Source organism: Rousettus aegyptiacus, unplaced genomic scaffold, assembly GCF_014176215.1.
Source record: "Rousettus aegyptiacus isolate mRouAeg1 unplaced genomic scaffold, mRouAeg1.p scaffold_m13_p_10, whole genome shotgun sequence".
NCBI classification, from domain to species: domain Eukaryota; kingdom Metazoa; phylum Chordata; class Mammalia; order Chiroptera; family Pteropodidae; genus Rousettus; species Rousettus aegyptiacus.
This window is the reverse complement of record NW_023416285.1, coordinates 21,299,483-21,323,622: the sequence shown is the minus strand read 5'-3', so window position 1 is coordinate 21,323,622 and position 24,140 is coordinate 21,299,483. Positions and strand designations below refer to the sequence as shown.

Genomic DNA, 24,140 nt, shown 5'->3' with positions numbered 1-24,140 from the left:
ACCCAACACGTGTAGTGAAACCCTAAGCCCTCCTCCTGTCTCCTTCCATATGCCAGCACTAGCCCGCATCACCTCCTCCCACTCTCACGCTCGCTCCCATGCCAGTTTCCCTGGCCTGGCGTGAGTGAAGAATTCTACGTCTGCCACCTGTTACTCAGTGATTCCTGCCACGTGCCCACTCACACAAACTGCACCTGATTCTACGCTGTGGATTTTATGCTTTTCCCTGAAGGCTGCTCAGGACTTGGAGCTGACATCTCCTTGCTCTCCTTTGTCACTTTCAAACCAACGTTCTACTTCCATCATGCAGTGTATTCACTTTTATGTCCATGCTACACAGGTAGGCCTTCCTCTCCCCATCCACATCATCGATCTCTTGCCATCAGCAGGTAGCATCAATCGGCAACTCTGTTGATAATCAGTCACACCACTGACCATATGGTTCTTTACTCAACATCAATGACCTGAGTGTGACTCTGCTTTAGAAACTGACTCTTGTAGCCAATCCTCAAGTTTCATTAACCAGAATTATTCCAGTTCCATGGCCTTCGTTCCTTAATATTACTGCCAATAATATTACTATCTTCTAAACTTCCACAGCCTCTGTTCCATTGCTTAATATGATTCTTGCCCCCATTGCTACTAATACTGTGATTCCTTTGATGCTCACAGTCATTCATTCATCCCTACTGGGTTTCACATACCTCTGTACCCATGCTGCTCCTAATGACCCGCTACATACATCGACAGTCCTGAATCCACCTGAAACTCTGTTGTCCTCTTCAGCTTTCGTTGCTCTCCATCTGTCAATCCCCAGTCCTCACCCTGCATTTAACTACTGGGCTTCCTGGGATTATGAACTATACTAAATGTAATTAATGACCTCTATGCTTTTTATACTATTAGAGCTCCTAACAATTTACAAATCCATTAAAAAATTCTTTGTTTCCTAAACTCAATTGAAAACTTTCTATAGCAATGACCCAAATCTCTTTTGCCATTCTTAAGCCCCGATCTCATCCTCAATCTGTTTCGCTTAGCCAGTGTCTGAATTCTACTTTACCCAAAGTCATTTGACCTGAGTTCTTATAACCTTGTTTTCATTTCGAAACCATTTTCTTACAAAATCTCGCTCCTCCACGTTGGCCAGATTCCATCCCTCACTGTGTTTTTCATCAAGTAATTTCCCTTTACACCTGTTCCTTCATCTCCTCCTCACCACAGGGTCTTGCCATGCTTCTCACAAACACTTTCAAGCCTCATTCTTTGCTCCTGCTACTCTTTCAAGGTACTGGACTATTTCTCCACTTCCCTTTACCATAAAATCTTTTAATGCCTAATGGAACCTTGATGCCTCCAGTTCATCACTATCAACTTCCTATTTAAACTTTTGTTTTCAGGGTTCTGTTTCCTCTTTTAAAACTCTATCGAAACCTTTCTTTACCATTTTCCTAGAGCCCTCCTAATTACTACATACAACTGATTCTCAGTCTGCATCTTTCCCGAATCCACAAGGCATTTTTATTCTTTCCCTTGGGTTCCATGGCCTACCCACATTCTCCAATTCCCTCTTCTGCCACATACCTCTTTTTTTCTCCTTTGCTGACTCTCCCTGATACTGCTGAATCACTGCTTTCTCAGGCCTCTTCTGTTTGTGTCCTCTCCCCGCAATGAATTCATCAACTTTCATTGCTTTTCCTATGCATTTCCTCTTTGTGAAATAGCCTAGATCTACTATATGTTCATCTGTGGCTTTGTTTTTCTAAATCCTGGTAAAGCATTTGCAATATTCATCTCCTAGTTATCTTTACCAGTATATACCACAACCACTTCAAACTCCATATTTCTCAAATCAAAATCAACTTTGACCTTTCTCTCTCTCCACCACCTGATCCTTCACTCTATTCATTTTCCTAATAAATGTGACCACTCAGCCGAGTAAGCTACAAAGCCTATTTCTTAACTCATGTACCCAGTCCTTTTGGTTCTAACTCGAAACATGTGTCAAGTATTTCCCCCAATTTTCAGCTTACTGATTCAATCCTAATTGTGACCTACCCCTCTCTTCTGGAGCATTGCATGAACTGGGGTCTAACTCATATCCACACTATCCATTTTCACTGACTTCAGTGTTCCACACAACTATTAAAGAGAAGTTTTCAGTCTAATCTGATCTCATTTGTTCCTGTTTATCAATCGCTTGTAAACTATTGTCTAAACGTCTAAACTTAGCATTTAAAACTTTTTATAGTTTTACGTCGCTCTGATCTTATCAACCATCATCCTTCCTGCAGCAGCTCAGATGGCATTGGTCGAGCAACAGCACACTGTATAACAGCCTAGGACTTGTGCGTACACATGGGAAAGCTTGGGGAAGCCTGTGCTGTCTGGTGGTATAACGACAGTAGTGATGCTTTTATTTCAACATCAAAGTCTTCAAAAGTTAACAAACTTGCTGGACTTTCATCTACTGCTATTGTTTTAGTTTGGTTTGGTTTGGGGTTTTTTTGGAGGAGTGTTAGCTTCGGTGTTTTGTTTTACTGTGTCATCTGCTCTCTCTTTGAAAATAGTTGTATATCTCCGAGAGGGTCTATAACACTGAGATTTATTCCGATCCTACTCTCTTCTAATGTAATTCAGTAAAACCTGCAGATATTCTATATAAATTCATAACGGTAACCCCTGAATGGAATGCTATGGCATCGGTGGTGGGCCTGACAGCACAGCAAAACGAACTCACTTGTATCTTTTGAAGACCAATAAAGTGTCACAGTAGTAACTATTTACATCACAAAATGAGTTACTTCTAAGGCTAAAATAGAATAAATGTGTCAAATCCTACCCTGAAATAGCTATGTCATTATTATGTGATTGATTTATTCATAACCGCAATCAAATATCACAGGCTTCTTTTGTGTTTTCATACCAGTATATCTCCATTTAAGGTGTACTGCCCTCAAACGTAAATTTGAACTGACCATACTTTAAGATTTACAATTTAATAGGCAACACTTCAAAAAAACTTTAGCGGCCTATTTACCATAGTGAGCAGTTACAAATTATCTTAGTAAAATAATACATAGTAGGGTTCATATTTCTTGTAGATTTTAACAAAATTTTAATTATATCTACATTCAAGTATGTTTTGGTCTATTCGGGCATGACTTCCAAAGGAAAATTCATTTATTAGGCTGATAAACCTAACGATTGCTTAATTGCAAAGTTACCTATTCTTTTTTATAAAAGGATTTACATAAAATATAAAATAAAAAATATAAGAGGAAAAAAAAAGCACTGCTATAATTTCTTACCTAGAGGATCTGTAGAAATTCTTTTGGTACTTTGTGGACGGTTGATTAATTTTTCATGCTATTGAGAGAAAGGGACACAAAATAGGTAGAACAAATCATTAATTTGTGAACAGGCTACAAACAAAAATCCATCCAAACCTCATCTCTGTTTGAAATAAGTCCTAAATTGCATACCTTGCAAAATTGGATTGCATATTTGTGCATGCATGCTCAGCAATTGCTTTCCTAAGACAAGGCAAACTATATTAACCCAAATCTTCCAGAAAATTTAAATTCAAGAATACACATTTAAATATTATTATAGCAGTCACATTAGCTATTGGTTAACATTTTTTTCCAACTAAAATGTAAACCCGTTATAACCAGCAAACCTTGAACAAGCTTCTTCCTTGCTACAGACGTCACATTTGGGAAACCTCACGGAGCAGATCCCTGCTGTGACATTCGGTATGGGCCTAGAACCTCATGGGTACCAAAACAACAGTCTTTGTAAATAAGTGAATGAATTGATGTGCATGTGTGATGCTGAGAATAATCAAGTCTTTGAGCAGATATTATTCTAAAACCAGTATTTAATCAAGAAGTAATCAAATATATCATCATAACTTTTTTACACTGCAGAACAATTTGTTATCAGTTAATATGGGATCATTGGAAACAACACAGGAGATAAAGTAAAAACATCTGGGTTTGGAAACCTGTTCAGTGCTCTGGAAAATTTATTTATCTCCTCCATCTCAGCTCTGATATTTGATTTATTAAATACATACACACATCTTACAAAAACTGGTCCACAAATGTTCATAACAGCCTTACTGTAATACTCCAAAACTGAAAACAATTAAAAGTTTTGCAGTTGGTGAACAAAATATGATACATTCACACTATGAGAAATTATTCAGTAATAAAAAGTACAAATCATTAATACATGCAACAACTTGCATGGACCTCAGGGGATTGTGCTGAGTGAAAAGTTCCAGTTTTAAAAGGTCATATTTTCTAGGATTCCATTTATATCACATTCTTGACATTACAGAATTATAAAGATGTAGAACAGATTAGTGATTACTGCCATAGAAAGGTAGCACAAGGGAGATTTTTGTGGTGATAGGCTAACTCTGTATCTTGAGTGCAGAGGTTACACAAATCTACATATGTGATAAAATGGCATAGAACTCTACACACACATTGTATCAATGTCATCTTTCTGGTTTTAATATTATACAATAGTTATAAAAGATGTAACCACTGAGGAAAACTGGATGAAGATGACATTAGACCTCTCTGTAATATTTTTTGCAACTTCCTGTGAATCTATAATTATTTCAAAGTAATTTTAAAAACTTCTTCGCGGTGATGATATGAAGAGAATGTGAGATCTTTCTACTAACATGTAGTATGTTACCCGGTTCATAATGAGCACTCAAAACAAGTTGATTAAATTCAAATATCATATTTGTAGGAATTGTTATCATCGATATCAAATAAACATGTATATAGAACTTCCATTAAGAAGTTTTAACAAGAAGTGATAAACAACATAAAAATAATATAAGTTCAAATATAATAATACCGTAGCACTATAAAATAAGTGTAGAATTTTCAATACATCAACAATATGCTTATTCCTCTAAAAAAATTGAGAGAAATACCAATTTAAATAGTGCAGCAGATTCTATCATTCCCGTCGAAGGCTGTATGTATCAGACTGAGCCTGGGCCAAGAGAATACATTGCATTTTTTCTTTTCTTTATATAAGTACCTCCCATCCCCCAGTTATTCTTTCTCCACAGATGTCTCATAGCATTTGATGCATTGAAAGTGGTGATTCTAGTGTTTAAATATTCATATTTTTTACATGCATAAAAGTTCAAGTCAGGTCCTTCATGTGACAGCCCAGCCATAGGAGCAGTGGATTGTGGCAGCAGCAGCAGCAGCACAGGAAATTCCTGGCCCTTCAAGACTTCCAGGACTGTGTTGCTCTCCTACAGGGCCTCCTTATCAGGGATTTTCAATGACCTCTCCCTTCCTTTATTTTTTTTTTCTTCTTTTATTGCATGATTTTTGTCTGTGCACAATGTTTGCCTTTCACAGTACCTTTTAAATCTCACTGATGATTAGGGTCAGCTCCAAGCCAACCAAGGAAGCCTTTGCTTGCCCTATGTGATGTCACCTCCCACAGAGTCCCAGTGTCTACATGTGGTTTCCTGGATGCCTGCCTTGGTGGGACTGGCTCTAATTATTCCCTACTTTCCTCTCTTTCCTTTTTCTATTAAACGGTGCTATTCTGTTGTAACATCTCAGGTTCTACTATTTGCTAAAGGAAGGTTTGTTATTTCTCTCAGGTAACCTGACTTAAATCCTTCCACAATTGTACACACATTTTGAAGTGCTAAGTGGAAATAATGACATAAAGTTATGATGTCTTTTGATCTTATAGCAATAACATATTTTAAATTGTAACTTGGATGCTCACTTATTTCAAGGGCATGGCACCCACGATAAAACTATTGCTATTTGTCAGGTATAGAAATAATAAGAGGTGGAATTTTCCTCTTTAATTCCTACTTGCCTTCCATTTCTTTGATGTCTCCTGTGGAACTAGTTGTAATAACATGCTAAGGACTTTCAGTTGCTTGAAGCACCATCTAATATGGATGCCTGATGGCATTACAGCTAAACGTCAGTATAATATAACCATCAATAAAAAAAAAAATGTCATGCTGATGTTATTACTTTTTATCGTTTACCCTAAGGCACTTATGCATGAAGAGAATTTCAAAAGTAATTATAATATTGTATGGCAAGGATTCCATGCTGCCTTAACCCTCACATTCTTCCCACCTTCACATACTTATTGTAGGTTTTTCTGGTAAATGGGTCATTTATTTTGCAGTTAGAAGATATAGAAGTGAAAGTGGTGTGAATAACAATACATCAAGGAAGTACATGTACTCATTATATTTCTGTGTATCTTTAGCATGGATTTTACCATAAGCCTTTTAGATACCATGACTAAGTACCGGTTTTCACTGTTTGCTCTGTATTTATTTTACATAGAAGCCTCTTCAACTAAGTAATAGTTGCCATTTGCTTAACCTTAGTTCATTTATTGCATCATAATAGTAAACTGTATATTCTCAATCTTTATAATGTATAACTCCTAGAGAAGTTTTAATGGTTTTACGTTGTAAATAAGTTAGATAGGATATTGATCAAAGAAGCAATCTGGTACAAAAGATTAATGTTAGTATAAAAACCGTGTGCTACAGTTATGGGTCCAACATAACCACAGATCAAATAAAATCTTATATCAGTATTAAGTGAGGAAAAACTGGTCTACCCTTCGAGTTTCCAGCAAGGCATGTAAGAAGCCGGATATTGCCTCTCTGTTCTTACAAGTGAGAAGTTAAACTGAAAAATCAGCAACTCTCCTTAGAAGGGTAAGAGAAGTAAGGTCACAGGGTAACCCTCTACCCGAAATTGAAAGTTGAATACAGAATGGCAACTTTCTGAGAGTAAACCTAGAAGCACAAACCACTGGGGAACTCGGTCCAGGGAAAGGAAACCTGAGCTATTAGTGTGGACAAGTTAAAAACTCCAGGGGGACCCAGTCGGGAGTGTTCCCACTCTTCTGTGAATTTTACCTCCAGGAGCTCAACCAGGTTTCATAATGAATATCAGAAAAATAACATTGCGCTTCCAGCAAGCAGAGGCAAAAAGGAACCATTTTGAAATACACCAGAGCATTCTGTTCTTCTTAAGGAGTTGTGCCCTCAGAAGAAACTATCTAACCAAAGCCTAACCTCATAGGGTCTTATCAGCACCTGACCTTAGGGAAGGGAAATACCCAACTCCGGTCCCCTTTAACCGCCTTGTCCCAATGAATGAGGATATAGAGAGAGGACTGAGAATCACATGTGAAATTCACAGTCCAGAGGTATAGGCTCACTAAAGGCTGAGACTTAATCACAGGACTATGGAACTCTTTCCCTCTGCCACACCTCTCCACCACACCACTAAAAGCTTATTTATGGAAGTTTCTTTTACCAGATACATCATGTTTGGCTATTAAGAACAAAATTACAAGATATACTAAAAGGCAAAACAACAAAACAACAACAACAACAAAAACAACAACAAAAAAACATGTTTGAAGAGACAGAGCAAGCATCAGAACCAGACTCGGACATGGCAGGGATGTTAGAATTATCAGACCAGGAATTTTTTTAAACTATGATAAATATGCTAAGGGTACTAAATAGAAAAAGTCGACAGCATACAAGAACAGGTAAACAATGTAAGCAGAAAGATGGAAATTCTAAGAAGCACAAAGAAATGCTAGAGATCAAAAACACTGTAACAGATATGAAGAATGCCTTTGACAGGATTATTAGTAGAAAGACAAGCCTGAATTTCTGAGCTTGAGGTTATCTCAGTGGAAACCACAAATCTGAAAAGCAAAGAGTTTTTGTTTTTCGTTTTTTTTAAGAGAGAAAAACAGAATATCCAAGAATTGTGGAACAACTACATATGTATAATAGAAATGCCAGGAGATGAAAGAGAGAAATGAGAAAAATATTTGAAATACTAATGAGTGAGAATTTCTCCAAATTAATGTCACACACCAAACTGCAGACGCAGGAAGGTGAGAAAATACCTAGCAGGATAAATGTCAAGAACTGAGCTAGACGTGTAACTATGTTGTTTCATTTCAAAACCCTAAAGTAGTTTGAAGAATAGTATTCTCAATTTCATAGATGTAACTTCTCCACTTTTGAAACTCAGGTCTGTCTAAAGCCCTAACTTAAACCACAAATAATATTGCCTCCAGATAATATCAGCTACTATTTTTTTTTGTTATTTACCATATATTAGTAATCACTCTAACAACTTAAAGTATATTATATAACTTTGGTATAGTCTATAACCTTCTTACAAGGTAGTTGTTATGCTTACTTTACAAATGAAAAAAACTGATTTAAAGAGAAAAGATAACTTGACCCAAAACACGCAGTAATGACAGATATAATATTTAAACTAACATTTGTAAGACTTGACATCCTTTATAATTTCTAAGTATGTAGAGTGTAGGTCATAAGGCAGGACCTTCAGAAATTCCAGCACCTCTTGCCCAATGCTCACCATTCACATGTATCGACGACTTTACTTCTTCAAACTTGGAGCCAGTAGTGTAAGGAGGAAAAGAGCTCATCTTTTAACCATTCTATTTATGAACCTTGTGATTGTAAAGTATTCCCTTTATGCCTCATTTTCCTCATTTATAAAATGGGCATGATACTTGTACCTGCTGTACAGTGCCATTGAAGGAAGCAGTGTAACTTAGAGTAGGGCATCATATGTCACCCCTCTGTCCCGGACTCAACCGAGGATCGAAAATACTTGGGTACAGTTTCATTGTTGCTGACATGTGTTATGTAGTTAGGCCTACGATGGCTGTGTCTGTACTGAACATGTACAGACTTTTTTTTCCTTGTCGTTATTCCCTAAACAATACAATATAACTACTATTTACATTCATATATATTATATTAGGCATAATACATAATCTAGAGATGATTTAAAGTATAGAAGAGGGAGGATGTATATAGGTTATATGCAAATACTATGCCATTTTATATAAGGGACTTGAGCATCCTTCGATTTGGTATCCGTGGGTGTTCTGAAACCAATCCCCCAGGATATTAAGGGAATATAAGTGCTCAAAATAAGAGCCGTTTTTAGTTAATGTTTTTCTTTAAAATTACTTGTTTTACCTACACAACTACATTTTTAGAAGAAACCCACACGTATTTCAACCCTATGTGGAAATACAATTTAACTTGTGTAAACACGTGGAAACTTTAAAAATAAATACAATTAAAATGATATTATTAAATTCTGTCGCCAGCCAAGATCTCTGAGCTTGAGCAACTTGAGAGTTACTCTCTGCTTGTTAACAGGGGAGCTTTGCAAGTGTTAGAGAGATGTGAAACATGCTAATACCAACCTGAGATCTACTTACAAGATCAAAGAAAGGATTAAAAAAAGAATAACTTCCTCACCATGTGAACCCATTTTATTTAAAGCTAGTTTATAATTATTGTGTTTAAAGACAGAGAGAGAGAAAGCGCACGAGGGCGTGCGCGCGCTTGCAATTCTAAAATTTTGGAAAAAATATAATTGAACATCCTTTTTTATTTACTAGGAATCGTATTTTTTACTATAAACACACATGGAAAGTATTTTAGTTCTTTTTTTATTACTCCCTTGTGGTTATAGTTTATTTTTGTTATTTTAAACTATAGAGAAAATTATCAGGGCATGTGAGTGGTAAGTCATCAACAAAAAGTAAGGAATATGAACTCATAACATAAGCCAGAGAAAGCTGAACCTTCATTCCATTAAGGGGAGGGCAGTCATTTCTGCTTTGAAAATGAGAACCTATGAGCTAATGTCACTGTGCGGATAGAACAGGGGAACTTACTGGGCTTTTCAGAAGTGACAATGCTTTTACAACCAAGATATTAGAGCAAGCCTGCTTCTGCCCCAGGAGGTGAAAAATACCAAGTAACTAAGGAGACGACCACCCAAGGCTATGGTACTCTATTCCAAAGCTTAGTTTCAGCAAAAGGTACAACCACTCTAGGTCTCTGAAAGATCTAGATTTGTCAAATACCCTGAAAGGACAAAGGATATGAGAAGCAACATGACAGAGTGTTAAAAATGGTAGACATAAAGTAAGCAAGGATCTGACTTGCACAAGGAATAAGAGGAAGCGGAACAGCGTAAACAAGTAATGACCTTGAAGTCTGGGTCCTAGTCTAGCCTGTGCCCTTGAAGTCTTGCAAATTGAGGCAGGACATCTAAACTGTCTAACTTGTGAAACAGAGATGATGGTTCCTACCTCTGAAATATGCCATGAGGGTAGATCGAGATAATGTCTGTAAAGGATATAAACTGAGAATTCAATAAATGGTAGCAGACACACAAACCAAATGTAATGTGTGAGTATTTTTAGGACCCTATTTTTGAACAAATTAACCACAAAAAGAAAAAAAGAAAAAGGAAGTAGGTGAATATAGAACATGTCTAGGTAGTGGATGCTATTAAGTAATAATAGCTAAATTTGTTAGGTGTAGAATGGTATTTTGTCTTTTTCTTTAAGTTCTTACCTCTTATAGAAACATAGAGAGTTATTTACAAGTAAAGTGATATAATAGCTGTGATTTGCTTTAAAATACTCAAACAACAACAAAACTCAGGAGGATTAGATGAAACAAGAATGGCAGAAAATAAAGTGATTGATCCATGGAGGTTCATTGTATTATTTCTCTATTTTTGTGTGTGCGCCTTTAAAAACTTACACATGCACATGCATAACTTTTAAAATATAAAAGATACCAGCATCAGTCAATAAATACCCCACTTTTCATCATAGATATTATTATAATTGCTCACTCAGTAGGACTTGAAGGCTTGGACAGAAATGCTTGGCCAGACACAATAAAAGAAAGGTCTTCCACATCAGCAGAGCAGCATAACCCACAGATAAGTAAGGTTACTGGGGAATAAAATAAGAATCAAGTTCAGAGGAAGAAGAGCTGACCCAAAGTGGTCTAACTTGGAGATAAATCTAGAAATTAAGTTTTTTAGAAGTGAAATCAGACTGCTACCAATTCCTAAAGTAATACAGATCTATGTCTTCATTCAGCTCAGATCTGTCTTGGTTTTAAACCCAGGCAGCCAAACCTATCGTTTGGTTCTTTACTATTTTTTTTCAATTGCTTCTTTGATTATCGTTTTGGAGGTTTCATTTTCTGATTATGGGTTTTTCAAGAGGAAAGGATTAAATATCTCTCAGCCTGTGAAGAAGCCAGTCACGAAAGGAGAAAGCTTTAGATCCCTGGTAACCAGTTATAACAATTCAAGAAATCCCAATTGAGCTAAGGAACTGGGCCGGATAGAAGGATGGGGCTCTCGGGGGTGGCTGCAGGTATTAAGTGAGCGAGGGTCTGGATAATTCCGAAAATCCATATCTGGATAATTCCGAAAATCCATGTGGAATATACATGGAGTCAGTAAAGAAAAGTTAGTTGTCAAAAGCAGTCTGTAATAGATAAATCTCATTTCTAAATTAATGTCTCCAGTTCCATTTATATACCAAATGTCAAAGCTGTAGATATACCATATGGGGTTGCGATGAGAATTAAATGACAATGTATATAGAGTACTTCAAAGATGCCTGGAATTTAACAAGCCCTCCATAAGAGCTATTGCTAATATGCTTAAGAATCGCTCATTATTCCAAGCAATTCTGTAAAGGCAGATGCCTTTGATCCATAAATGCAGCTATGTGGGAGATACTATTGATTTTTAAATCAGCTCAACAAATTGAAGACACACAATACTGTTAGCTTGCATAAACGTCCACCTCCTTTCTTTATTTTCCACTTTTAAATTATAATTCCCACATTTTTGTTAATCCTGAAGACCTGTCAAGGTACCTATTTAAATTAGAACACAGTTCTTTCTAGAATATTCTATTTAAAAAATTTCCAGAGTTTGTTTTTATTTTTATTTTGTTTTGTTCTGTTTTGTTTGGCTTGTAGATGGTAACAGCCTTTTGAACAGAAATAGTGTGCCAGGAGAGAAAGGCCTGGATAGCCACATCTTCCTCCCAAGGTCTTGCCACAATGTGTGAAATCCCCACATTAGTCATTCCTTTGAAGGCATGAAAAAGCTTCTGCTAAGTGTAGCTGTTGGCTGGGGAAGAATAAAGGTAAAGCTTTTGTCAGCTCTTGACCCCACCTTCAACTGCTTTATCAGTTTCCCCAGCATGCATTCATTTGTTAATTAAATCAGCACAACATTATTGACTGCATACTGAGAGATGAGAGGATAAAAATGAGCTATGCTCCCAGCCCTGAGGAACTCAGTCACAAAAAAAGAAACAATAGGTATGATAGTTAAGAGTACTCCCGCTTGGAATCAGAGGAACTTGAGTTCAATCAGTAGCTTTACCTTTCTTTAGCTGTTTCCCCTTGAACAAACCTCTCTGTGTCTCAATTTCTTCAACTACCTACCTTTTCAGTAAATGAGTTGATATGTGTAAATGCTTTATCAAATTACCAGCAGAGAATAACTTAATAAATATTAGTTATTATTATCATTACCATTATTATATATATTCTAAGTGCTTTGATTGTAGTTACAGTGTCGCACCTAATTTGGCCTGGGAAATTTAAAGGCTTCTTCTGAAAAGGTGATAACAGAGCTAAGTGTGGAGTCAGTGCTGTCTCAAGGGCAGCTGTGGAGAGTCTCTGAGAAAGTTAAGACCATAACATCTAAAGGAAGTGAGACCTTAAGTGGAACTGGAGCAAAAGCTGCTAGTTAGGTAAACGTAATATGAAGGGGTTGTGGGGATAAGATATGGTTTGTGAAGGGCCTTATAACAGAGTAAAGGGCTTGGATTTTGATCAATAGATGCGAAGTGCCAATTGAAAAGTTTTAGGAGAAGATTGGTAAAATCATATTTGTTTTTCAGAAAAAACACCCTGTCACTTGTATAGCCTAGAGCAGAAAATGGGGGGCTAGTGTCAGGTCTTCAACAAGGAAGTTGCAGTCATCTTCTATTGGACAGGGCAATGTTACGGGGAATAGAGGTGAAATGCAAGTTTAAGCACAATTCCAAAGTAAATTCAATGAAACACTGCGCTATGTCAGAGGACCATAGCTCAGACCTGTGTCCAGGCAGCCACCCTGGAAAGTTCCCTCTTCACGACGTCCTCTGTCTCCCAGTATCCTACCAACCCCCCACACATCTTATCGCCTGTTCTGTTGGTCCCAAATCTCAAATCTCTCCAATACTGTTCTCTATTTGCCATCCTTACTGCCATGATCTTGTATCAGGCCATCACCATTCCTTCCACGGACTACTTCATTAGCTCTTTATGTTACTGTTGTTAAGCTTATCTCTTTGTAATTTATCCTCATAGGCTGTCACGATGATACTGCTATCAAAATTTGGTCAAATTTTTCCAATGGCTTGCCATTACTAATAGGATAAAAGATAAGCTTAATTATAAACTGACCAGATACTTTAGTTATAGCCATACTCATTCCAAGAAGACTAGTGGCTGACAGATTTTTGGTTTACATATGTGCTAAGGATCTCTGGTTTGAATCTCTACCTTGCACATAATCTCTATATCATAACATCAGTCACATTCTTTTGACAAATTTTGATAGAAAGCCCCACTTGTAATGATTTCACAGAGACATTTGGTTGACCTAAGCAAGGCATTCAAAGCCCTTCATAATCTTTCCCCATCTTATTTCCACTATGATTCTTTCCAAACCTTCCACTCAAGCCATTCAAGTCTATTCACCGTTCTTTCTTGAAACACCTGTGCTTTGCTACTTCAAAGTTTCAGCTCACGCCATCCCTCTGGTGTGGAATCCACTACCTCATTCTCTCTTCCTCTGCAGAACCTAAATATTCTCTACATCTATCTTGATCTGGTATGTGTCCCTGGGTCGCCTCAGTCCACAGGAATAAATCCCTTCTCTGAAATGCCCTAGCACATACCATCTCAGTCATTCATTTGTGATTAATCAGCGGTTCCTGTCTTGCTGTATTGTATTGTTGTATTATCTCTTGCACTGTTTATAACTTTTAAAGTGTTTGTGCTTTACTTCCTGAACTACATTGTAATTTCCTTGAAAGTTAGGACTTTGACCTGTATTACTAATTCTTTCTAAGTCCTCCATAATATCTCATATATAATAGGAGCTTAATCGGTATTTGTTAATTGACATATTGACTGGTAAATCTACACACAAAAAAGAAAACAGTTGCAGTTCATGAACTAGAAAATTGTTTAAATTAATGAACATGATATCAATTACCTTTTTAAAATTATATTTTCTTAGACAAGCAAGAATATTTGTACTTCGGGGAAAAAAAGAAATATTGAACTTCATATGACAGTAGTGCACAATTTCTGTTTAGTTATACTACCTACTGAGCAGAAAAAGCTTTCCCCTTTCTGGTCAGAGGGTAAAGGAGGAAGAAGGAGGAGGAAGGGTTGAAGAGAGGAAAAGGGGAAGAGTCCAGGGAAGAGATGGAGGAGAGAAGGGGAAGAAAGGGGAGAAGGAAAAGAAAATGGAGGGAGAAGATAAAGATGAGAGAGAGATAAAAAGAGAACAGTAAGATTCTCTTCTGATTAAATTGGAGGGTGAAACACTTTCTAAAAAAGAATGTGTCCTATTTCTGACTAAATCAGTTTTGCTCATTTTCTCCCTTTCAGATGTCACATAATTATAAAGTTGATTTTTCAGTGACATGGTCAAAACTGTGTCTCTAAAGGTCATTCTAATAACTTAGAGGAAATTTAGACCATGGGCGTGGAAGGCACCAAGGAAGAGCCAAGAAGGGCCAGAATTGGAACACTGGAAAGGGTGAGTTAGTTTTGTTTTGTTTTTTAATTTTCACAGGTTAAAAAAAAAATGACATGCTCTCTCTACTTACCAAGATTATCTTGACTTTCTTCTATAATTGGTAGAGGGTAGAGCATAAAGCTACATATAAGTTATGGAATTAACTCTAGTATAAAAGCACAACACTAAGTTATATGAAACTTTTAAATCACCATTAAGTTCACTATTCCTCCTTTACGTACACACAAGCACACAAGGTCTCTCATAGTTTTTTTTTTTTTAAGTATATGCTTTTTCTAATCTCCTTTCTTAATAGCCAGCAAAAAGGTAATAATTCTCATTTCACTTTTGAACCTTAAGATAATTTTGTAAAGTATTACAACTAAAAACTCTAAGTGGAATTGAAGTGCTCATGAACGTTAAAAAATTCGATAGCTTGGAATTTGAGTTGAGATTGTTCTTTAGTATTTCATATGATTAAGAAAAAAAAAATTATGTAGAAGAAAAAGTCGTCACTGGCAGGGTGAGAAAATGGCAATGAAAGTTCTCAAGTGGTGAGAAAGTGGTGATTCTGACGAACTGCATGTCGCACTAGTCTCTGCATGCTTCCTCACTTGGACACAGAGTTATTTAATGTGGTGAGAAAGTAAATGTTGAAGCAGTATCATTATTCAGTAGAAATCACATATCATGAGTTCAGTTTAAGAAAATAGAGGAAGTTCAGACCAAGCAAAACTTGGGTCAACAGATGGCTTACGTAAATATGTAGGTTAGCTATGACTGGAAAACTGCAGCCTCAAACAGACTCCTCCAGAAACAGCCACCAGACCTGGAGCTCCTCTCTCCCTCAAAGCAAACCCTCAGAGAAGATAGGAAGATTAAAAGTCACAACTCAAGTGCAAATGACCAAATGCAATACTGTTTCAGAAGCGTGTGCGCACACACACACACACCACTTCCTTCCACCTAAAAAAAAAAAAAAAAGTTGAGAATTTTGAAGCTCATCTTGTTTCTGCCAAAGCACAAAGAGACATAGTGTGAACTGACTTTACCTAAATATTTTGTAAAAGAAGGAAGTTTGAAGTACAACTTGGAAAGATTTAGAGACAAATCATTTTTCTTTTCAGCCGTACATGATCACATATATTGTTATGTGACCATTTGCAGAAGATCCTATTGAAATGTGAACTATCGACGGGACCCCTTTATCTTTAAAATCTCACCACCTTTCTCTGTCCCTCACGTGTGCCTTTGCCATGGTTGTCTTCTCTGTGTCCTTGATTATTAGCTCACACCCAGCAGTCTTAGTATTTGCTATTTTCCTCACTTTAATGTTCTCCTGGCCACACAGGCAGATAGCTTCACTGTCACTTCTTCTCCTCAGCCCAGAAGGTACCTCCACAGTGACCCCTTCACTGGTGTCCCATCTGTAAACATACACTGCCTAGTCTGTCAATCCTCTGATGCTCATTTATTTTCCTGCTTTCTTTCTCACTTTCCCCTTCGGACTTTTTGTATTTAAAATGCAAGCTCTCCTTGTGAATTTATTCATTCAATAAACATTTATTGAGCACCTAATACATGGCAGACACTATTCTAGGTCCCTGTGATTCAACATTAAACAAAACAGATAAAGGTCTCTGCCCTCAAGGAGCTCATGTCCTGGTTGTGGAGTGGAAGATTTTCTAATAAATACAGTATATGAGAAAATACATGTTAGAGGGTAACAATGCTTTAGAGAAAAGAAAAAAAAAATCGGAGCAAGTAAAGGAGGCTCAGAAGTGACAGGTTGTGTGGGTTGCAGCAGATAGCAATAAGAAATAGAACCAGGGATGGCCTCAGAGAGACAGTGAAATCTGAATCAGTAGTTGAAGGAGGTGATGGTATTAGCCGGGCAGGTATCTGAAGGACAGAACAATCCAGATGGGGGAACCACTAACACAAAGACCTGAAGCAGATGCGTGTGTGGCAAATTGCAAGAACAGTAGGAGAGTCAGTTGTTGAGGCTAGAGTTAAATAAGTGAACATGAGAGAATAGGAGAAAAGGTCCTAGAGTCAGTGGGGGCCAAGTTCATACAGACTCTTGTATTCTGAGTGAAACCGGGAGCCATTGCAGGGTTTGGAGGAGAAGTTAAGACAGGTGACACGCTGTCTTGAGATTCATATATGAAAGGCAGCTGACATTTAAAATGTACTATTTTTAACATACCATTATAGTTTCAAGATTATCAGTGTCAAGGCTGGATAATTTTAAGGTCTGAAGAAATTGCCCTGTTCATGTAATCATTCACAGATAATTATCAAGCACACCCTGCATGTGGCACTGACAATGCAAATCGAGCAGGACAATGGATGTGCCTGTACAGTCAATTGCACACAACCCAACTGGGTAACTTTACCCTCAAGGAGAGAAAATTTACTCTTGGGCAAGACAAAGAAAAAAAAGCTTATACTTTTAATGTGTGTGTGTGTGTGTGTGTGTGTGTGTGTGTGTGTGTGTGTATGTGTGTGTATTTACATTTTTATATATAGATATATTTTAATGTGTACATTAATATATTTAATGTGCCCACTAAATGCAATTTTTAGTGTGTATATACATCAAAGTACATAGACATACAAATATCTGTGATATTAAATTTTAATAAGGAAGTGTGATTTGGAAAAAAAGATGTCTAAAAAGATTCCTTAGGAGGACAAAAGCAGGTGCAGAAACATTTGTGTATTGGGAATCAGGTGATTATAATAAACTATGGTAACTGCGGTGATAGGGAAAGTATGGGATGTTATAGAAACACACACCAGGAACGTCTAACTCGATATGGAGGAGGAGATTGGGGAAGGCTTCCTGGAAGAAGTCACACCTCAGCAGAGCCATGAGGGATGGCCCCTAGGAATTACTCTGGCAAGTAGTTGGGCCATGGTGTGCTAGAATCAAGGCAGAGGAAGAGCTGATGCAAAAGATCTGGACAATTATTTACACAGACTTTTATTGAAATAAATCTATATAAACTCCTAAAATTTCTAGCTTGGCTAATTTAGCTAATTAATTCATTCAGTCAAATAGCCCACAAAGAAAACACTGCAAACTGAAAACTGCATCTTTGTCACATTTTGTATCTCAAGTCTGTCCTCTCTTACATAATGGCCTTTCTTTCCTTTGCCTGTCATCATCACAGTGAGGCCCTCGCTACCTTCTGTCAGATAATTCCAGTAGCCCCCCTAACTTGTCTCCCTCTAGTCACCCCATAGCAGCAGGAAAACATAGTGATTTTAGAAAGTAATGTGCTAAATTGAGCTACTGGGAGAGCAGCCCTGATACTCTTAAATTTTTATGTTGATCCAAATCAATTCTGTACAGTCAGGCTTTAAACGACTGATCTAAGAGAGTTCAAGTATTACTTTAAGTGAGTAGTTATTAAACTTTTAGAATCTATTGAATGTGATAAACCTCCCCTCATTCATCCAGTCAAAAATATTTAGAGCCCCTACAAAGTGCCAGGCACTGTTCTAATCACTGATGGTAGAGACAGAACAGGGTACACAATGTCCTTCACTGACAAAGCTTGCTTTCCCAGGGAGCAAAGGCAAATGGAAAATAATTGAACACAAATAAATAAATCTAATAATTTAAATTAATGGTAAGTGTTATAAAGTAAGTTTTAAAAGGGAATGGATCAAAGAGTGAGAGTAAGATAAGGAGATGGGGGCATCAGTGGAAGGAGCGGATACCTGGGCTGAGGATTGAAGGATAACAGCTATGTGACTGAGGGAAGACAGCCCCAAACCTAGGAAGCAGCTCGTGCAAAGGCCTAACATAGAAATGAAAATGAACAGAGGAAAAATTGAGTGAATATATATAGCTCTGTGGCTATACTGTTCTTAAAATATAATTTTCAGTCTCAGTGGCTTAATAGACTCTGTCACCCTATACGTGCCACCCAGATACCCCAGGATTTCCCCAAAACCGATAAGTAAAAAGTTAATGTCTCTAAGGACCCTGCACTTCTGTTCAAATGGCCACTTTCAGTTTGAATGGCCAGAACTCATGTCGTATTATTTGTTAAATAATTTTAATATCCCCTCTTTACTAAAGCATGGTATACATAAAATTGTCATACTCCTTCAAGGGTGAACCTGGATGTTCTAAAATCTGTCCTGTATCCCTAAGGATCCTGGCTTTATCTGCTGAAGAGGCAACAGCATACGGTGGTTGCATATGTGGGAAGCAGATTTTCTGGGTTTGAATCATAACTCTGACACTCACTTAGCTATGGGACCCTGGGCAAGTTGCCTGAAATTTGCATGCCTCATAGGATTTTTGTGAGGATTTAATGATAAAGTAATGCACGTAGAGCTCTTAAAAGACTTTTGGCACATTCGAGATTATTATAATGGTTGTGTGAATTATGAATTCCTGCTAAGCTATGCCTCCCAACCTCAGTCAAATTCATTCGATTTCCTCATCCTAACATACTTTTTTCTTTATTTCCAATGGCCAAATTTCTACCAACTTACACGGCCATAACCACCATGAAACTTCTACGGCTTTCAGCTTCCAGAAAAGTCTGTTCCCTCCTCTGAACAACTGCTAGTACTACTGTTCATACCATTAGTTTAATAGGTGATTGTCTTACAAGGTGATTTGTATACTTGTTTTGCACACTTTGCTAGATCGTAAGTTATTTGGAGCAGTGCTGTCCCATAGAAATAGAGTTAGAGACTCATAAGTAATTTTATTTATTTTACTTTTTAAAAAACAGATAGTTTTTTTAAAATAAGTGAGATTAATTTTAGTAACATTTTATTTAATCCCATAACCAAAATATTATAATTTACTATGCATTCGATATAAATAAATTATTAATAGATATTTTATTTTTTTGTACTGAGTCTTTGAAATACAGTATATATTTTACACATATCTCAATGAGGACTAGCTGTATTTCAGATGCTCCACAGACAAATGAAGACAGTGGTTAACACTCAGGACGGTGCAGCCTCAGGGCATGGCTTACCCTCTGTGGCTCTGTATTTATCATAATGCCTAGCATAGCATGTTCCTTGTCTGGGAAGTACAATTAATATTTGTCAAATTAATTACTGATTTATTTAAAATCAGTACAAAATCTAACTCCCTGGAAAATATATTCCTGCTATTCACAACACAAAAAGAAAAAGCAAGGAAAAATAATTTTGTTATCTTTAGAGAACAAATTTATTCTTCCTCTGGAGTGCTAAAACAAAATTTTCAGTCATTTTCTCACTAAGAATATAGTTGAGATGTACTAAGTCATGGATTACCAAAAAAAAATAGTGTTTACAACAATGAATTTATTTATTTGTTTGACATGTTTGGAGAAACAATTTAATCCTACTTTCCTGATAAGAATAAGAATTTTAGATAAGAATAATTAACTCTTAAAACAAATGTGCAGGATTTGGTAATCTTGGTGAAAACTATTATCAGTTTTGATGTCATTTTCTGCTCACCACATGATTCTTCCTCTAAGTGTTGTGCTCTGAAATATACTGAATGTTTTTATAAATGATTTCCCCAGTTACTCAGATACAGTTACAGAAAATGAATGACATTATTTTCATGTTCATTAACCACATCCTGTCAGGGTCAGGTCAACTCAAATTAATCCTGTTAGAAAGTTGATATGAAAATGGAAATCTTGATATACAGTCTACCACTCTAAAATTGTAGCTACCCACTCCTTCCTTATCAACTTTATTCCTACCTTACCTTTTAATCTTAAGTACCCATATTCCTGAAATTTGATTGTGGTAGAGAATTATAAAAAAATTAACAAAAAATGGTAAATAGGAAAGTAAAATAACTCACCTTTGGCAATCTCAATGGTAATTTGCAAACTGGAAACTGATAATGGTTTTCATTAAGCATAAGAGATTGATCCAAGTTGTGGACTATCTTTTCCTTAGGTACTTTATAAACTACAATGGTGCCCTTATAATGAGGGCAGCTATAGTTTCCAAATTCATCCACCTCTTTGATTTGGAGTTCCAGCCTGGGTTTTCTTTGTAAGTGAAAAATGAGCTTGTAGTCTTTTCCATAATCCTTCCCATTGCCTAAATAAAAGTAAAATGCATTTGTTATTATTAAGATATATCACTTTGTCTTAATATTTTAGAATCTAAATAATCATATTATTTTTAAATACAATTAAAGATTTTTTGGTGTCATTGCCTCTTATCAAAATATATCCTGACAGAGCAGCAATAGACATAGACTGTCTAGATTAATAAAAAGGTTTCCCATCTGTAACTGGCCCAGGGGATCGCTGGCTGTTTCTAGACCTAATAATCTCTGATTTTCTTGTGTTATTGCATTTTGCTATCACAAAAAGTAATTGTAAACAGTTAGCTCTTTCTGTATTTAAAAATTATTTTCATCTTTTTTTCCTTTCTGCAAACTGTATCTTATTGTACACTATCATGACCTCATAATAGACATTCTAGAACTACATTTGCCTATGTGGTAACCACTAGTAATGTATGGCTTTTAAGTTTAGGATTAATTATAGAGTGACATCCCTAGTCACCAAAGCAGTATATGCATGTTGAGGTCACCTTAACCTTTTCTATGAACTGTACCAAATCATCTACTTCTGTTCTTTCATTTCTACCATTCCTTCAAATTAAGTAATTTGGTATCCAGAAAAAAATTAATTAAAATTAAAATTCAATTTCCTAGTCACTCTAGCCACATTTCAAAAGTTCAATAGCCACTTTTGTCTAGTAGCTACCTTATTGGGTAGTGCAGATGTAAAACATTTCCACCATCACAGAAATAGGCAACGCTGTTCTAGAACTGCCACATGAAATAGTTACTAGGTTCACATTACTAAAATTTCTATTAAAACCTGGTGAATTCCCTCCCAAACTGCTCACTGCTCACTGAAAGTAATGGAGCTTTCGTGACCATAACATTTCACGCATGGGGGTTTTACCATGACAACTGGGATGTTTAACCTTGGCATTGCTATGGTAAAACAAACACTGTCTAAGGCACAGCTGCACTATCTTTAGCAAGATTTTAAAGTAAGTAAAGTACGATGTAGCAGTTATAATACATTTCTGACTTACAGATCCAAGTCCAGCCTCTATATTTATTTACACTATACTATTTATCCAGTTCTTTCACATCTCTAACTAAATTTCTTAGAGCCTTAACTTTCTTATCTTTAAAACAAGAGAAATAAAATACACCTCCTAAAATTGTTCTAAAAATGAAATGAGGTAAAACGGGTAAAATGATTGGCACAGGGCCTTGCATATAATAAGTGCTCAATAAATAATAGCAATGATAGTAAATGATAAGAAGCAGAATTCTTCTAGTGCTTTTATCTCCCACAATGAAGCATTTAGAGGATAAATAAAGCAAAAGTTATTCATTGCATACCAAAATTATGAAATCAACCATCAGTTGACCATTGGAGAATCTCTCTTCAACATATTATGTATATAGTTCCCTGAAAGAGTAGCTTTTCAAAAATACTTGTCATCTAAAGAAATACAGAATTAACTTACAATTCGTATGTCACTAGATATTCTTTATAGCAATATATTTTCTTCTCAATAATGGGTATTGGAATATTTCTCATTGATGACATAGAAAGTACAAATGTAGAAATACCTGTTTTGCTTAGAAAAGTCAGATAAAGTGGTGAAACGCTAGCAATATGGGGAATTGGAAGAATCCTATGAGAACCACAGGCTCTGAGTATTTCTGTATTCTAGCATATATCCACCACCTCAGCCTCTAAGCCTCCATCACCCCCTTGCTTGGTTTACTGCAATGACTCATTAATTGGTCTTTCTGCTCCTTCCCTTACCTTACACAATCTATTCTCAACACAATGAGAATTTAACTCATATCAAGTAACTCCTCTGTTAATACTTCTCGTGGCTCCGCATATCACTTAGATAAAAGGCAAAATCCTTGCGACAGACTTCAAGCCATGATCAATACTCTCCTCATCTCCAGCTTTGCTCTTACTCTCTCTAATCTACCCATCGCAGCCTCATTGCTATTCTTCAAACACACCAGGCACACTTCTGCCTTGGTTTATTTATACTTGTAATCCCTCTGCCTAGGACAAACTCACCAGAGATGGGATTATAGCTAGTTCTCTCATCTCTGTTTATATGCCACCATTTCAAAAAGTTTTCTGTAATGAGTCTATTTAAAATTACAACTCTGACACTCCCTGAGACTCTCTATATCCTTTCCCTGCTTTATTCTATAAAGTACTTCTCACCCCATTAAGCTGTATATTTTATTTACTTATTTGCTGCTTCTCTATTTTTCCCTACTAGAATATAATACACATAAGAACAGGAAATTATTGTTGAATAAATAAAAGCATAGTCATCCTAATATCTACATATGTGTCTAGAAAAATCACTTCCCTGGGTCAGAGGGCATTTGGGGCAACTTTGAAACACACAGACCTCCTTAGGACATTTCTCAGAGCTCAGTCATCTAAATTTATTAGTTTTAAATACTTAATTACACAATACTAATGTGTTAAGTCTTTTCCCAAGCTTTTGCCTTCATTCTTCCAACAAATACTCAATAAATTCCTTCTAGCTATTAGGCATCATCCTAGGTGCTGTGGATGAAGTAATTCTCACCAACTGGACAGACTCTCCTTTGATGGGACAGTAGTCAGAGAAACTGTCATTGATCAATTAAACGAATAAATAGAAGATTGCATCTATAGCAAGGTCCACAAAAGAGAAGTAAAATAAGGTCATGATGGAGTAAAATAAGAACTGACGTAATCAGAAAAGATAGAGAAGGCTTCTCCGAACGTGATTATCAAAATGCGATATGAAGATATGTAGGAGATAACTGTAGACGGGAGTAGGGATGGGTGGGGAGGAAAACACTCCAGGCAGACAACCTCTGACTTCAGATCTGAGGTTCAAGGAGACACCCACAGGCCCTGATGGAGGATGAGTATCAATTCTTTACTGAGGATCTTGCTCCCCTTAAATGGAGAAAAACCCAGTGAGGCTCCAAATCTGAGCATAGGTTTCTAGGAAAGGCAAAACAGAAATGATTCTGGCAACCTGCCTGACTCTGTTCTCTGAGTGAAGCTGAGTTCTTCCTTGTTCCTTATTTGGAGGAATTGGACATACTCTGACTGTCTTCAGGCACTCTTAGCATATTCTCTCTACTTCCCATCACAGGCAATAGCATAGTCGGTACCACAGCCTGTAAGAAGGACAGTAACTCATTCCTGTTTAGGGCAGTACGTAAACACAGCTGCTGTCCCAAGTATTACAGGAAAATCATTTGCATCATTAGCTTGGGTGGGACACTTCCAGTTTTTGACTATATCTTCTTAGAGA

The 24,140-nt window shown here is 36.7% G+C and overlaps 1 protein-coding gene across 1 annotated transcript in view; it reads right to left on the bottom strand.

Moving 5' to 3' along the window:
* Positions 1-24,140, bottom strand: part of DTHD1 (death domain containing 1) — a 56,992-nt gene that overhangs the window by 5,920 nt on the left and 26,932 nt on the right. The window contains exons 8-9 of the mRNA XM_016140734.2: positions 20,605-20,849; positions 3,312-3,369 (exon numbers count right to left, since the gene is read on the bottom strand). Coding sequence (XP_015996220.2) covers positions 3,312-3,369; positions 20,605-20,849 — 303 coding nt within the window. The remainder of the gene's footprint in view (positions 1-3,311; positions 3,370-20,604; positions 20,850-24,140) is intronic.